The sequence below is a fragment of the Dipodomys merriami genome, unplaced genomic scaffold, assembly GCF_024711535.1.
Source record: "Dipodomys merriami isolate MVZ:Mamm:240054 unplaced genomic scaffold, mDipMer1.0.p SCAF_28, whole genome shotgun sequence".
NCBI lineage: Eukaryota > Metazoa > Chordata > Mammalia > Rodentia > Heteromyidae > Dipodomys > Dipodomys merriami.
In genome coordinates, this window is record NW_027204270.1 from 11,076,670 (window position 1) to 11,093,958 (window position 17,289).

General features: G+C 45.3%; 1 protein-coding gene and 1 non-coding gene across 2 annotated transcripts in view; one reads left to right on the forward strand and one right to left on the reverse strand.

The window, feature by feature from the left end:
* The window catches only part of Stx12 (syntaxin 12), a 43,090-nt gene extending 26,276 nt beyond the window's left edge, over positions 1-16,814 (reverse strand). The window contains exon 1 of the mRNA XM_070037511.1: positions 16,582-16,814. Coding sequence (XP_069893612.1) covers positions 16,582-16,699 — 118 coding nt within the window. The 5' untranslated portion in view covers positions 16,700-16,814. The remainder of the gene's footprint in view (positions 1-16,581) is intronic.
* Positions 1,952-2,077, forward strand: LOC138838488 (U6atac minor spliceosomal RNA). The gene has a single exon (XR_011375626.1). It is a non-coding gene; the product is annotated as a U6atac minor spliceosomal RNA (small nuclear RNA).
* Positions 16,815-17,289: the final 475 nt, after the last annotated feature.

Below are 17,289 nucleotides of genomic sequence, written 5' to 3' on the forward strand. Positions count from 1 at the left end.
TCCACTTCTAGCTTTTTAGTGGTTAACAGTCTCACAGATTTTCCTGCCCAGGCTGGCTTTGAGCTGCAATCCTCAGATCTCAGCCTCCTGAGTAGCTGGGATTACAGGCGTGAGCCTCCGGCACCTGACCACAATTAATTTTTAAACCTCAAAATTCTAGGAAGTTAGCATTCTTTCTTATTGGATAAGGGAGCATTGTACGTCTATGGGGAAGGGTAAGATAACCAGGTGGTCAGAGAAACCTCTCTATATGGTGAAACTGAGCAGAGAACTAAAGGAAATAAAAGCTCAGGCCACACAGCTATGCACAGGAGTTGCCTTGCAGAACAGAGAGCGCAACTAGTACAAAGTCCCCAATGCAAGAATCCTTGGTGTGTCAGGCAAGGCAGGGTGACTGGAGCTGAGTGAGCAAGAGAGATAAAAGAAGTAGCAAAGAAGGCTGTGGGGAGCCAGATGATTGAGGGTCCTGTGAACAATTACAGAGCTTGGATTTTAATTAAGTGGCAAGTCACTGGTGGATTTTGAACAGTGTCATAACCAGAATTGAAACCCAGGGCTAATCTCAGTGGCTATAGTTTGTGTCACATTATGTTCTTTCAAAAGGTTGACTCTGAAAGGAAACAGAATGTGGACACACAGGGCAGGCCTGGGGCTCCCAGTGCTTTACCCTCCGCACCCTACATATCTGACCCCTCCCTAGCTTCATACTCTTCTCCAGATAGGCTGGTGTCCTGCCTCTACCCGCCTCCAGTCCCACCTCCCTCCCACTTATGGCAATATCCTCTGTACTTACTAGAGTCTAGCAGAATGACGGGCACCCAGTACACACATAAATAATTACTGATTAACTGAGTCATTCTCCTCCCTTTGGCATTATGACAGTCTCTTTTAAGAGGGATGATATGAATTCAGGTAAGTTAGGTATAATGAGAACTAAAATCTAAGGCTGGGAATGTGGCTTTAGTGGTAGAGTGCTTGCTTAGTATGCATGAAGCCCTGGGTTCAATTCCTCAGTATCATATACACAGAAAGGCCGGAAGTGGTGCTGTGGTTCAAGTGGTAGAGTGCTAGCCTTGAGCAAAAGAAACTCAGGGACAGTGCCCGGGCCCTGAGTTCAAGCCCCATGGCTAGCAAGAAAAAAAAAAAGGAGGCCCAAAATCTAAGCCAGACGTAACCATTATAGCATTAGGCAAGTCTCTTCATTTTGCCAGATCTCCTTTGCTATTTGTAGATTGTATTTGGATTGACTAACACTTAGAGAGTACTTACAATTTGTGTGGGGTTTTCATGTTCTGGCATTAAATCTTTACAATTCTGTAAGCACTGTGATCTTCTAATACTCCCACTCAGCTCAATTCTAAAATTCAGTCATAATGAAACATCTCTACTCCCAGAATGCTGTTGAGCAACCAAGGAAGTTTTTGCAACTGAAAAACTTGGTATCCAGAGGCTCCAGCTGTGATGTTAAACTTGCAAATGCAAGGTACAAATTGTACGGGACTGATATGTGTACTAGAAGGCATTCTACTCATTTTTCCATGTATTTGTTTTTTTTTTTTTGGGGGGGGGGGGGTCCAGTCATGGGGCCTGAACTCTGGGCCTGGGCACTGTCCCTCAGCACTTCTGCTCAAGGCTAGCGCTCAACCACTTGAGCCATAGCGCCACTTCCGGCATTTTTCTTTTTGCTTATGTGGTGCTAAGCAATCAAACCCAGGGCCTCTGGCATGCAAGGCATGCGCTCTACCACGGAGCCACCTTCCCAGCCCCTCATTTTTCCATGTATAGATCCCCTCCCCTCCAGAAAACAGTAAAATATATCATGACACAAAAGGGCAGATGATCATCATCAACAATAAAATTTTTCTTCAATAGATGTCTTTTTAGTGACTGTTTTTAAAAAGCAGTGCAGAGTGTGTGGTGATGCAATCCTAGCACTTAGAAGGCTGAGGTAGTGCTGTATGAAAGGAGAGAAGGTTAGCATTCCCCTTGACAAGGATGGAAGAGGTCCTTGGGCCTAACAACACGCACACAGTTAAGGCATTGCCACCTACTTCGTAGTATCTAACCATCCTTTTTTTTTTTTTTTTTTTTTTTTTTTTGCCAGTCATGGTGCCTGAACTCTGGGCCTGGGCACTGTCCAGCTCTTCAGCTCAAGACTAGTGCTCTACCACTTGAGCCACAGCACCACTTCCAGCTTTTTCTGCTTATGTGGTGCTGAGGAATCGAACCCAGGGCCTCATGCATGCAAGGCAAGCACTCTACCACTGAGCCACCTTCCCAGCCCCCTAACCATCGTTTTTTGAAAAAATTATATTAAGTCAAGTAAGCCAGGCCCAAAGAAACATAGGTCCCATGGTTTCCCTTATTTGTAATAACTAGTATATGTCTGAGACAAGCAGAAACGGTCAGATAAGTTGATGTTAGGCAAAATGAACCCCAAGATAAGGACTCAAATGTTTTTTAATTTTTTGCTACTGTTCCTAACGTATTTATAAGATATTTCTTTGTTGCTTTGTATGTCCCTCCCCAACAGTATAACCCCTGTTTTCACTGTATTTGATGTTGGTATAATTTGGGGAGGGGAAGGGGGAAAAAATTGCTTAAATAGGGACACAGGTGGACCCATTGCAACAATGAGATGCACAAGACATTATGTCAAAAAACGAACTTTACAACTTTGGCGGGGGGGGGGGGGGGATTGGGAAGGGATAGGAAGGAAAACAAAGGAGGAGGTAACAATGCTTGATAAGAAATGTACTCATTACCTTGTTCATGTAATTGTCACCCCTCTGTATTTTCACAATTAAAAAAAAATCATGAAAGAAAAAAAAAAAAGAAGGCTAAGGTAAGAGGATCTCAAGCTACATAGCAAGACCCTGTATCAAAAAAAAAAAAAAAAAAAAAAAAAGCTGGGTGCTGGTGACTCACCTGTAATCAGGAGGGTGAGGTCTAAGGATTGCAGTTTGAAGCCAACCTGGACAGGAAAGTCCATGAGACTCTTATCTCTAAGAAACTACTCAAAAAAGCCAGAAGTGGTGCTGTGGCTCAAGTGGTAGAGCGCTAGCTTTAAGCAAAAGCAGCTCAGGGACGATGCCCAAGCCCTGAATTCAAGCCCCAGAATTGGCACAAAAAAAAAAAAAAAAGTAGAGTACTCCTTAGACACTTTAAAGTTATGTCAAAGAATGAAGCTAGTTACTAATCAACTATCAAAATCTTAAATGCACTAGATAACTACAGAACTTCTATATATCAGTTCATAACATCTATTTTCTGGGTGTTCTCAGTTGATTTTTTTTTTTCCATTTGGACTTTTCTGATTCCTTTTTGTAATAACCTGAAGTTGTGGGGTAGGGAGTCTGGGGTCTTTATGGGATCATTTGCTAACTAAGCATCAGAATTCACTGAGCCTCCATTAATGCCACCTTCCTGAATGTTAAGATATTTTCCTAAAAGTTTTCATCAAGATGGAATAATCAGATATTCTAAAACTCAAACTATAGAGACAGTAATAGTGTCTGAGTTTACTAGAACATAAAAAAGTAAACTTGTGCCGGGCGCTGGTGGCTCACGCCTGTAATCCTAGCTACTCAGGAGGCTGAGATCTGAGGATCGCGGTTCAAAGCCAGCCCGGGCAGGAGAGACCGTGAGACTCCTATCTCCAATAAACCATCAGAAAACCGGAAGTGGTGCTGCAGCTCAAGTGGTAGAGCGCTTGCCTTGAGCTGAAGAGCTGAGGGACAGCGCCCAGGCCTAGAATTCAAGCCCCACGACCGACAAAAAAAAAAAAAAAAGTAAAACTTGTCTCACACTGTCCCCCCAACAGCAGTGATTTTTTTCCACAAGTGACTCATTACACACACACACATACACACACACACGCACGCACACACACACACAACTGTAATCCAGAGATTGAGGCCTTGAGGGAAGGAAAGGAGAATAATAGAGGTAAACAATACTGAAATACATTGTGTCTATATGAAAATAGAATAAGCAACCAGTGAGGGGGATGAGGAAAAGACAAAACAACTGGGGTGTTAATTCAATCCACATAATATATATATGTGTGTGTGCGTGTGTGCGTGCGTGCGTGTGTGTGTGTGTGTGTGTGTGTTATATACCATGATGAAACTCCTTTGCACAACTATTATACTGATAAAAAAAAAAAATCAGCCGGGCACTGGTGGCTCATGCCTATAATCCTAGCTACTCAGGAGGCTGAGATCTGAGGATCTCGGTTCAAAGCCAGTCCGGGCAGGAGAGACCGTGAGACTCCTATCTCCAATAAACCACCAGAAAACCGGAAGTGGCGTTATAGCTCAAGTGGTAGAGCGCTCGCCTTGAGCTGAAGAGCTGAGGGACAGAGTCCAGGCCCAGAGTTCAAGCCCCATGACCAACCAAAAAAAAAAAAAAAGAACTGCCAGACATTGGTGGCTCATACTTGTAATCCTAGCTATTCAAGAGGCTAAGATCTGAGGATCACAGTTCAAAGTCAGCTCAGGAAGGAAAGCCCATGAGACCCTTTATCTCCAATTAATTACAAAAAGCTGGAAAAATTGCACTATGGCCAAAAGTGGCAGAACATGAGCCTTGAGCACAAAAGCTCAGGGATGATGGCCTGGCCCTGAGTTCAAGTTCCAAGGCACATGTGCACGTGCGCACACACACGCACGCACGCACACACACACACACGCACGCACACACACACACACACGCACACACACACACAAAAGCTATGTTGTTCAATAAACCTGCAGTTCAAAAGAGTTCAAAAAGGAATGTCAGCCAGGCGCCAGTGGCTCACGCCTGTAATCCTAGCTACTCAGGAGGCTGAGATCTGAGCATTGTGGTTCAAAGCCAGCCCGGACAGAAAAGTCCATAAGACTCATCTCCAATAAACCACTAGAAAACCAGAAGTGGTGCTGTGGCTCAAGCGGTACAGTGCTGGCCTTGAGCTGAAGAGCACAAGGATGGCGCCCAAGCCCAAAGTTCAAGACCCACGACCGACCAAAAAAAAAGCAATGTCTACTCATAGACTTGTTTACTTTTTTTTGTTGGTCATGGGGCTTGAAATCTAGGCCTAGGTGCTGTCCCTCAGCTCTTAAGCTCAAGGCTAGCGCTCTACCACCTGAGCCACAGTGCCACTTCTGGCCTTTTCTGTTTATGTGGTGTTGAGGAATGGAAACCAGGGCCTTATGCATGCAAGGCAAGCGCTCTACCACTGAGCCACCTTCCCAGCCCCCTTATAATCTACTTGAGTGTACTTAAAATATAAAAAAGTGAGGACTAGCCATAGCTTAAGTGAGACAAAGTCTTTTGTATAAGCAATTCTTATAACTAGGGTCTCAATTTCTCCTATTATGGACCTCTCATTTTTAAAAGCATGTTCTAACTAAAATCTTAAAAGACTATGAAGGACTGGGAAGGTAGCTCAGTGGTAGAGTGCTTGCCTTGCATTGTATGAGGTCCTAGGTTCGATTCCTCAGCACCACATAAGCAGAAATAAGCCAGAAGTGGCGCTATGACTCAAGTGGTAGAGCGCTAGCCTTGAGCTGAAGAGCTGAGGGTCAGCGCCCAGGCCCAGAGTGCAGGCCCTATGACTGACAAAAAAAAAAAGAATATGAAGCAAATCAATTTGTTGTACATTAGAGCTAACATCACCATCAGGAACTATTCTAAATTGAACGGTCCTTATGTGCTTTTTAGCAACTATCAGCAGATTCTGAATCTCCCAGTGATCTTCAGTCCAAATCAAAGTCTTATCATATCAAATAGCAACTCCAGCACAGATGGGAAAAAATAACACTCTTTTTTCATTTGATAGCTTCTAATGCTCGCTCTAGTCTACTATTATAATTTAAAAAAACAAACTCAGTGAAAAATATTCCTTACACCAAAATAAAAAATCATTACTTACATCAAATGAGAAAATGATGGCCTATATGGCGGCTGTGACACTGAAGTCTCATTGTTTTACTCTGAAAACTAGGGATTTCTTTTTTTTTTTTTTTTTTTTTTGTATTGTGAAAATACTGTACAGAGGGGTTACAATTACATGGGCAAGATAATGAGTACATTTCTTTTTTTTTTTTTTTTTTTTTGTCAGTCATGGGGCTTGAACTCTGGGCCTGAGCACTGTCCCTCAGCTCTTCAGCTCAAGGCAAGCGCTCTACCACTTGAGCTACAGCACCACTTCCGGTTTTCTGGTGGTTTATTGGAGATAGGAGTCTCACGGTCTCTCCTGCCCGGGCTGGCTTTGAACCGCGATCCTCAGATCTCAGCCTCCTAAGTAGCTAGGATTAAAGGCATGAGCCCCCAGCACCCAGCTATGAGTACATTTCTTATCAAGCATTATAGCCTCCTCCTTTGTTTCCCCTTCCCATCCCTTCCCATCCTCCCAGGGATTTCATTTTTTATTGCCAATACTTGGACTTGAACTTGGAGCCTCATTTTCAGTTAACTTTTTTGCTCAAGGCTGATGCTCTAACTACATCTTCATTTTCAACTTTTTGCTGGTTCAGTGGCATAAGTCTCTTGGATTTGCTTGCCCAGGCTGGCTTTGAACTTTGATCCCCAGGCCTCAGTCGCTTGAGTAGTTATGATTACAAGTGTGAGCCCCTGCTATAAAACTAGGTTTTACATTCTTGTCCCACACAGCTACAATGCAAATTAGCTGACATCTATCCATTGTAGATGCAAATGTACATTGTTTACTAATATAGCCTAAGCTGGCCTCAAACCAGCTACTTAGCCCAATCTAGCCTTCAATTTGCAAGTTCGGTGTCCTACCCTAGTCTTCTCAGTGCTGGAATTTATCTTACTTAAAAAACAACAACAGGGGGCTGGGAAGGTGGCTCAGTGGTAGAGTGCTTGCCTTGCATGCCTGAGGCCCTGGGTTCGATTCCTCAGCACATAAGCAAAAAAACAACAACAACAGGGGGGCCGGGAAGGTGGCTCAGTGGTAGAGCGCTTACCTTGCATACATGAGGCCCTGGGTTCGATTCCTAAGCACCACATAAGCAAAAAGAAAAAAGCCGGAAGTGGTGCTGTGGCTCAAGTGGTAGAGCGCTAGCCTTGAGCTTTAGAGCTGAGGGACAGCACCCAGGCCCAGAGTTCAGGCCCCACGACCGGACCCCCAAAAAAAAAACAGGCTGGAAAGTTGGCTCAGTGGTAGAGTGCTTCCCTCACATGCATGAGGCCCTTAGTACCACGTAAGCAGGAAAAAGCTGGAAGTGGCGCTGTGGCTCAAGTGGTAGGGTGCTAGCCTTGAGCTGAAGGACAGTGCCCAGTTTAGCCCCTACGACTAACCAAAAAAACAAAACAAAAACCAACAACAATAATAACAACAAAGCCTGGTGGTGGCTCACACCTGTAATCCTATCTACTCAGGAGGCTGAGATCTGAGGATCGCAATTCAAAGCCAGCCTGTTCAGGAAAGGCTGTGAGACTTTTATTTCGAATAAACACCAGAAAACTGGAAGTGGCGCTGTGGCTCAAGTGGTAGAGCAACTAGCCTTGAGCCTAGCCTGAGGGACAGGGCTCAGGCCCAGAGTTCAAGCCCATGACCAACAAAACAACAACAACAACAACAGGCTGGGAAGGTGGCTCAGTGGTAGAGTGCTTGTCTAGCATGCATGAGGCCCTGGGTTCGATTCCTCAATAGCATATAAACAAAAAAAGCCAGAAGTGGTGCTATGTGGCTCAAGTGGTAGAGCACTAACCTTGAGCTGAAGAGCTGAGGGACAGGGCCCAGGCCCAGAGTTTAAGCCCCACAATGGACAAAACAACAACAACAACAACAAACAGCCACTGTACTAGATAGTAAAATGTGAAACTAAACTGAAAATGAATATTAAATATCAAATCTTATCACCTTCCATTTCACACACTAATTACAGGATATACCATGAGGAAAAGAACAGGCTCTGAATTAAGACTGCCTACATTTTATTCCTGTTTCCCCCCTCTTCCTAACAGAGTTATCTTGAGCAAAGGGCTATTTCCTCACCTAAGAAATGGGAACAAGAGAACCTTCATGTGGTTGTTGTGAGGGTGAAGTAAGATAACACGATGCTAAGTTTAGAACACTATCTGACTCACAAAAGCACTCAATGAGGGCTAGCTATTATTATTATCAAATTTGAGACCAAGATACATACTCAGCAATGATCAAATCAATTATGTACACACTGAATGCCAGCCTAGGCGCTCCAGTGCCAGGCACTGTCGCTGTGGAGAAATGTATAATGCATGGTTTAGCTCCACAAAACTAACAGAATGGGAGCTGTAGTGTCAAGGTCAAAGAGCTTGCATTAATTAAAGAATACAGAAGTAGATTCTAAGCTGTGAGAGAAAACTCACAAATTCAAAAACAAAAAAACCCCACAAAAACCAATAGCTAACATTTCCTTCCTTTCCCCTCTCTCTCTTTTCTCCCTTGCTTCATTCTGCGGCCTGGGCACTATCCCTTAGCTTTTTTACTCAAGGCTGGTACTCTACCACTTGAACCACAGCTCCACTTATGGGTTTTTTTTTCCTTGTTAACTTGAGATGAGTTTTACAGATTTCCCAGCTTGGACTAACTTTAAAGCTAACATTTCTCAAGCAGGAGGCCGTTGTAAGCCCTCGTTTAGTCCTTACACGTCTATGGATTAGGCATTCTGTTTCCTCTATCTTATAGATGAGTACACTGAGAATAGCTAAAAGTGTTTACAAAACTAGTTAGCAGCAGACAGCAAGCTGGGCGCAAGTGGCTCACACCTATAATTCTAGCTACTTGGGAGAATGAGATCAGGAGGATCACAGTTCAAGGCAAGACCAAGCAGGAAAGTTTGCCAGACCACTTCTCAACCAATAACTTGGCACAGTGACAAGTACCTGTCATGCTAACTACCTAGGCTGAGATCAAGAGAACTGCGTTCCAAGGCAGCCCAGGCAGAAAAGAAGACAAGACTACATCCCAGTGAGAGAAACTGGGACTGGTGGCATGTGTCTTGTCATCCCAGGGATGACAGGAAGCTGGAATGGGTGGATCACAGGCCGGGCAGGCAGGCAGGAATAAACCCTATCTCAAAAATAACCAGCCAGGTGCTCACATCTGTAATCCTACCTACTCCAGAGCCTGAGATCTGAAGATGCTGGTTCAAAGACAGCCCCGGCAGGAAAGTCTCTGTGAGACTCTTATTTCCAATCAACCATTTAAAAACTGGAAGTGGTGCTGTGGCTCAAAGTGGTAGAGCACAGGCCTTGAACAAAAGAGCTCAGGGAAGGCCAGGCGCTGGTGGCTCATGCCTGTAATCCTAGCAATTCAGGAGGCTGAGATCTGAGGATTGCAGTTCAAAGCCAGCCCGGGCAGGAAAGACTGTGAGACTCCTATCTCCAATAAACCACCAGAAAACCGGAAGTGGCGCTTTGGCTCAAGTGGTAGAGCGCTCCTCTTGAGCTGAAGAGCTCAGGGACCGTGCTCAGCCCCCGAACTCAAGCCCCACTACTGATAAAAAACAAACAAAACACCAGTAGAGCTGGGCAACAATGACTCACACTGGTAATCCTAACTCATGAGGTGGAGATCTGAGAATCCTGGTCAAAGCCAGTCCAGGCAGGAAAGTTTGTGAGACTTTTTTTTTTTTGGGTCAGTTGTAGGACTTAACTCTGGGCCTGGGTGCTGTCCCTAAGCTCTTCAGCTCAAGGTTAGTGCTCTACCACTTGAGACACTGCGCCACTTCTGGTTTTCTGGTAGTTAATTGAGATAAGAGTCTCTCAGACTCTCCTGTCCATACTGGCTTTGAACAGGATCCTCAGATCTCAGACTCCTGAGTAGCTAGGATTACAGGCGTGAGCCACTAGCCCCCAGCAGTGAGACTCTTATCTACAAAAAAAAAACTACCAAAAAAAACAAAAGTGAAGAGGTAGCTCAAGTGATAGAGCACAATAGCTCAGAACCAGTGCCCAGGCCCTGAATTCAAGCCCCAGAACTGGCACAAAAAAAATAACCAGTATAAAAAAGGACTAGAGCTGTGGTTTAGTAGTAGAGTAGTAGGCGTTGAGTTAAAACTCCATTACCACCACCAAAAACAGTAGATAGAAAATCCAAATTCAGCTAGTCTGACCCTGAGTTTACATACCTAATTACTAAATTACAGTGGAGCAGTGGGACTCAATAATTAATATCATTATTTACTGAGTGCCTACTATGTCCCAACCACTACCATAGGTCCTTTCAAACCCGTCTTTTTAATTCCACTCATTCTATAGACAGGGAAACAGACAAAAGAGGAGAAAAATTTGTCCAAGATTAACTTACAGGAAGAGAATGCAATGAATTCCCAAATCTGCCAACCCTAAAGTCAGATTTTTTTGGTGGGGAGGGGGAGATTAAACCCAGGATTTCCTACTTGGTGCTCTACCAGCTGAGCCACACTTTGTACTTTTAGAGTTTTTGTTGTTGTTTGTATCAGTAGTGGACTTGAACTCAGGGCCTTACACCCTCACTTCACTTTTTCATTCAAGGCTGGCATTCTACCACTTGAGCCACCCTCTACTTCTGGCTGTTTTGTGGAATTGCAGATAACAGTTTCACAGTCTTTTATGACTAGGCTGGCTTTCAACAGAGATCCTCAAATCTCAAGCCTCCTGAGTATGTCTGTATTTAGTTTTGAGATAAAGTCTTACTTTTCCCAAGCTGGTCTTGACCTTGATATCCTCCTGCCTCTGCCCTAGGAGTGCTGGAATTACACTGTGCACCACCATTCCTGGCTCCTGGTCATATGACTTCACTTTACCCTTGGAAAGCAAAGGAAGAACAAGCATAATCCACCTACTTGGAAGATGGATGACAGAAAGATCATAGTTTGAAGTCAGCCCTGGCAAAATGTCAGACCTCATCTCAAAAATCAAGGTGGGTAGGGTAGAACATTCCTACAATCCCTGCTATACAACAGGTATAGGTGGGAGGATTATGGTCTGAGACTGGGACTAGGCAAAACATAAGATACTATCTGAAAAGAACAAAAGACAAAATGGCTAGAGGTGTGGCTCAAGTGGCAGAGTGCCTGCCTTATAAGCACAAGAACCTGAATTTAAACCAGAGTACCACCTAGATAAACAAATATGTATATATGTATATGTGTGTGTATATATATATATATATGTGTGTGTGTGTGTATATATACATATACATACATACATATATATATATATATATATATATATATATATATATATATATATATATATATATATATATATATATATATATATATATATTTAAGCTGGGCACCAGTAGGCTCATGCCTATAATCACAGCTATTCAGGAGGCTGAGATCTAAGGATCATGGTTCAAAGCTAGACCAGGCAGGAAAGTCCATGAGACTTTGATATTCAATAAACGACCCCAAAAAAGTGGGGAAGTGGAACTGTAGTTCAAAGTGGTAGTACACTAACCCTGAAGATAAAGGCACACAGACAGAAGCCAGGCCCTTGAGTTCAAGCCCCAGTACTGGCACACGCATGTGCACACACATGCCCACATGCACACACATAATTTAAATGCCAAAGAAGTTAGGCACTGGTGGCTGACACAGTAATCCTAGCTACTAAGGAGGCTGAGATCTGAGGATGCAATTCAAAGCCAGCCCAGGCAGGAAAATCCATGAGACTCTTATCTCCAATTAACCTCCAGAAAATGGAAGCAGCACTGTTAGCCTTGAGCTGAAGACCTGAGGGACAGAGCCCAGGCCCAGAGTGCAGGCCCCACAACTGACCAAAAAAAAAAAAAAAAAAAAAAAGATCATGAGGCCCCAAGTTCAAGATCCAGTACCCGGGGCTGGGAAGGTGGCTCAGTGGTAGAGTGCTTACCTTGCATGCCTGAGGCCCTGGGTTCGATTCCTCAGCACCACATAAGCAAAAAGAAAAAAAAGCTGGAAGTGGCGCTGTGGCTCAAGTGGTAGAGTGCTAGCCTTGAGCTGAAGAGCTGAGGGACAGCGCCCTGGCCCAGAGTTCAGGCCCCACAACCGACACAAACAAACAAAAAAACAAAAAGAAATAGTGAACGCAGAGTGGTCCCAGGCAGCAGACCACACAGAGCCACCACAGTGCTTGACAAAGTAAATACAGTATGGTCAGGATGAATTTGAAAGGTCTAAGACTATAACCAGACGCACGAAGGAGTACACTATTGGATGCTGAGATGAAAGCTTAAAGGGGACAGCAAAGAAATAACAATAACAAAAAAAAAGCAAAAGCCGGGCGCCAGTGGCTCAAGCCTGTAATCCTAGCTACTCAGGAGGCTGAGATCTGAGAATTGAGGTTCAAAGCCAGCCCGGGTAGAAGAGACCGTGAGACTCCTATCTCCAATAAACCACCAGAAAACCGGAAGTGGAGCTGTAGCTCAAGTGGTAGAGAGCTCGCCTTGAGCTGAAGAGCTGAGGGACAGCGCCCAGGCCCAGGGTTCAAGCCCCACAACCGCCAAAAAAAAAAAAGCAAGGGGCTGGGAAGGTGGCTCAGTGGTAGAGTGCTTGCCTTGCATGCCTGAGGCCCTGGGTTCGATTCCTCAGCACCACATTAAGCAAAAAGAAAAAAGCCGGAAGTGGCGCTGTGGCTCAAGTGGTAGAGCGCTAGCCTTGAGCTGAAGAGCTGAGGGACAGCGCCCAGGCCCAGAGTTCAGGCCCCACGACCGGACCCAAAAAAAAAAAAAAAAAAGCAAATAAGAAAACAAAACCCCAAGGACTTCATAAACACTTAAAAGTCTCACTGTTTCACCGGACGCCAGTGGCTCATGCCTATATTCCTAGTTACTCAGGAGGCTTGAGATCTGAGGATTGTGGTTCAAAGCCATCCCAGGCAGGAAAGTCCCTGAGCCTCTTATTTCCAATTAACCATCAAAAAGCCAGAAGTGGTGCTGTGGCTCAAGTGGTAGAGTGCTAGTCTTGAGCTGAAGAGCTGAGGGACAGCGCCCAGGCTCAGAGTTCATGCCCCATGACTGACAAAAAAAAAAAAAAGAAGTTTCACTGTTCCTTCTTTTTTTCAATTAACAAAACATAAGGAACAGAAATGCTTCTTTGTTTCACTATTCACTTCAAGGCAACTAGATTTTTCTCTACATCTGCTTCAGCTCTCTCTCAGACCCTTCGTTCCTCAGTAATCAGAGCCAAGAACTGCAGATCCTGAGCTCAACAGTCTGTACCAGGCAGCCAACCTTAGCTGTACCTGTGCAGTGGGTTGCCAATGTGCTCGGCAATTCTGAAGCCATGTCTACGGCTGAGCAGTTGAGAAAGAAAGAACAGTTATTCTCTGCGGTCCTTCAAGGCTGTGTGGGTAGGTGGGTATGTGTCTACAAGCCTATTGCATAAAGGGGTATTTGGGTATGCCAGCTGTGCCTTGGAGAAACACTCACCTGATAACTGGGTAGACTCAATGTCATCCCACTAATGTCAAATTACCAATTCTTCACCAAACAATTCTAAGGGAATTTTTTTTCCAATTCTGGAGTTTGAACTGGGCACTGTCCCTGAGCTTCTTTTGCTCAAGACCAGCACTCAACCGCTTGAGCCACAGCACCAACTTCCGGCTTTTTCTGTGTATGTGGTACTGAGGAATCCAATCCAAGGCTTCACACATTAGGCAAGCATTCCACTACTAAGCCACATTCCCAGCCCTCTAGGGGAAAATTTTCAACACACATTACCTAGGGTCATAGGATATGGTAAGTACCACTTGTTTTTTGTTTTTTGGTTTTTTTTGGTCCAGTCATGGGGCCTGAACTCTGGGCCTGGGTGCTGTCCCTCAGCTCTTCAGCTCAAGGCTAGCACTCTACCACTTGAGCCACAGTGCCACTTCCAGCTTTTTTATTTTTGCTTATGTGGTGCTGAGGAATCGAACCCAGGGCAAGCGCTCTACCACTGAGCCACCTTCCCAGTCCCAGTACCACTTGTTCTGAGGGAAGAAGCTGAAAGGATTGCAAACTGACAGAAAGGCCTCATTCATTCAAATCAGTTGAATACATTCACACATCTGATCAACGCCTCTCTGACCTCTCGCCTTTCCTACTTCCCTTCTGCTCTGACTTCAGCATGAGTGGGATATCTCCACTATTCACAAAGCCCCTTCCCTCACTCAGTCAGTGTCCGCCTGCTCATCTCCTCAGAGGACTTCCTTGACCAACTTTCCTAAAATAGCACATCCATCCCTGCAGTCCCTTCCTGCTCTACCCACTTACCCTGCTTTATTTTCCTTTTAGCACGTGCTCACATTTTTATATGTGCATGTATATACCTATAGGGATATACACGTATGTAATTAGATATATATTGTATATATTATATACATATATACATAATTTCCATAGTCATTATATACATATGTACATGCACACACACGTATACACACGCACGTGAGCGCACGCGCGCACACACACACACACACACACACACACATTCTCCCCCAATGCCTCCAATGTTATTTATATCTCTTCTACAGTACCAATCCCTCTCAACTTTATATTTTGAAAGAATCTATGTCAGTTTCTTTTTTTCTTTTTTTTTTTTTTTTTTTTGGGGGGGGGTCCGGTCATGGGGCCTGAACTCTGGGCCTGGGCACTGTCCCTCAGCTCTTCAGCTCAAGGCTAGCACTCTACCACTTGAGTCACAGCACCACTTCCGGCTTTTTCCTTTTTTCTTATGTGGTGCTGAGGAATCGAACTCAGGGCCTCAGGCAAGCAAGGCAAGCGCTCTACCACTGAGTCACCTTCCCAGCCCCATCTATATCAGTTTCTATACTTACTACATAACCTGATATTCAAATAAATACAGAACATTGCATAAACAGAAATTAAAATCAGATTTAGCTTTAACAAGAAACTAATCAGCCTTGAACCAGACTTTTCTGATCTAACCTGTATTACAGCTCTCTCACAAAGAAAAATTAGGAAAAAACTACCATATTTTCATGTTAATTTTTTTCTAATTTTGGAATTTAATAGGCCATATATTCCTCTTCCCATCTCCAAATTCCCTAGACTCTTTCCCTTCCCATTATGAACTCTACCTGTCCTGTCAAGTTCTACAAGTTCTCTTCCTCTCCGGACACACACACACACACACACACACACACACACACACACATTTTTGGGGATGGGGTCACTCATGGAGCTTGAACTCAGGGCCTGGGCACTGTATGAGCTTTTTTGCACACACACACACACACACACACATTTTTGGGGATGGGGTCACTCATGGAGCTTGAACTCAGGGCCTGGGCACTGTATGAGCTCTTTTGCTCCAGGCTAGCACTCTACCACTTGAGCCACAGCTCTGCTTCCAGTATTTTGAATGGTAAATTGAAGATAGATTCTCTGCCCAGGCTGGCTTTGAACCACAATCCTCAGATCTCAACCTCCTGAGTGGCTATGATTATAGGTGTGAGCCACTGGAGCCCAGCTACAAGTTCTATATTTAAATCTTAAATATGATAGGCTATTTAAAAATGATAGATTGTTCTTTAAAATATAGGACATAATTGTAATTCAGGACTAACTAGTTCTACCTGTTAACAGAATACAACCAGATTCACAAAACACACTAACAAAGGAGAAGGATTATGATTACCATGCTTTCCAAGAAAACTTGCTCCTGCAGAAATTCTGTTTATAAGGGTCCAAGCAACAGACTGTACTTGACTTATACTGCTACAATCTCGCTCAGGACCATAATGATGAGGAGGGAGTTTTCAAGACCAGCAATGGCATCCTGAATTCCACCACCAGCTCTACAATTTCTTATTTGCTAAGTGGTTCTGGCTGAGACCCTGAACTTCTCTGTGTATCTGACTTGTTCAAAAAAGTAGCTCGATGGGGAAGGAGTTATGAAAATTTCATCAGTTTTGAGATCCAAAACTATAAACAAATATTTGCTACCAAAGACATGATAACATAAAATTGAAATGTGTTCAGTGAATTCTCTTTATTAAAACAGAAGACATCCCACCCTTCAAAATACCATTCACTGTGTCTGATTTCCAAATTCATTACAGGAAGAAGTGGGTATGAAGTCATCCAAGCATACGCACCCTCCACTTCCCTTAATTGAAAGTTGCTGATTTCCGAGGAGCCAGTGGCTGAGCTGAAAGTCAGCCTAAAACCTCAATCAGTAAACAACCTCAGATCCAAACTGGCCAAAGAGGAAGGCGAGGTGGGCGGAGGGGACAGGAAAAACTCGGCTGGCCGCGGCACCAAGTCCAGGCACCCGAGCCCGCGAGGTGACCCAGTCATCCCCTCCCACCCTGGCTGTCAGATCTGCGGTGTGGGCCTCGACACCAGGCGCACAGAACTCCTAAAGAAACCGGGGCTGCGTCTGGGACTCCGGACTTTCGGCTGCTGGGGTCCGACAAGGCGCGGGGATGACCGCCCGCCGCCCCCGAGGAGGAAGCCCGTGACGGCCCCAGGCGTGGCCTCGTCCGTGGCCCCGGCCGGGCCCTTCGTCCCGGCAGCTTCGCCCAGGCCTGTCCCCGACACGCCCCTCACTCCCTCGTTGGGCCCCCCCACTCCCTCCCCATTCCCCGCTGGGCCCCCCCCCCCCCCGGGCTCACTGTCTTGGCTGATTCGCTGGATGTTCCCTTTGCATGTCTGGATGATGCTGTTGAAATCCCGGAGCTGGGGCCCCGAAGGCCCCGGGTTCCGATACATGTCTAAGGGACCGTAGGACATGACCGGGGAGCTGACACCGGCAAGCCCTGCACCGCGCTCCAACCGGAAGCAGCCACAGCCGAGACCCACGGGCTGAGAAGGAAACCGGGAAGAGAAAGGGCGGGGAAGGGGCTGAGGCTGCGTGCGCACTGGCCACACCTACACGTACGGCGCATGCGTCCGTTCTGCCCCCCCCACCCTCCCCTCCTCTACCCCCGAGGTGCGCAGGCGCAACTGGAATTGATGCTTGCCTAGTAGCTTAGATACCGGATTCCTTCCGGCTAAGAGATGAAGGGCGGGGCGATGACGTCATACTGTGGGGCCTAGGATTGGCCGAGCTTGCGCGACGGTGCGGTTTCTCTCCGCGGCACCGGGACCGGGAGGCTGGAATTATTCAGTTTGCATAAAATTGTACCAGATGTTCTCAGCCCTTACATCCTATTCTGAGCACTCAGGCCCAAACACGAGAGACCTAGACTAACTGGAGACTCATCCGTAACCGAAGCCTGACTCAAAATTCCACTCTGTTTCCATCCTCGACGGCGTTGGTCGTATTTGAGGAATAATCGGATGGTTCGCAAACCATTTTCATATCTCCCTCCACTCCTCTT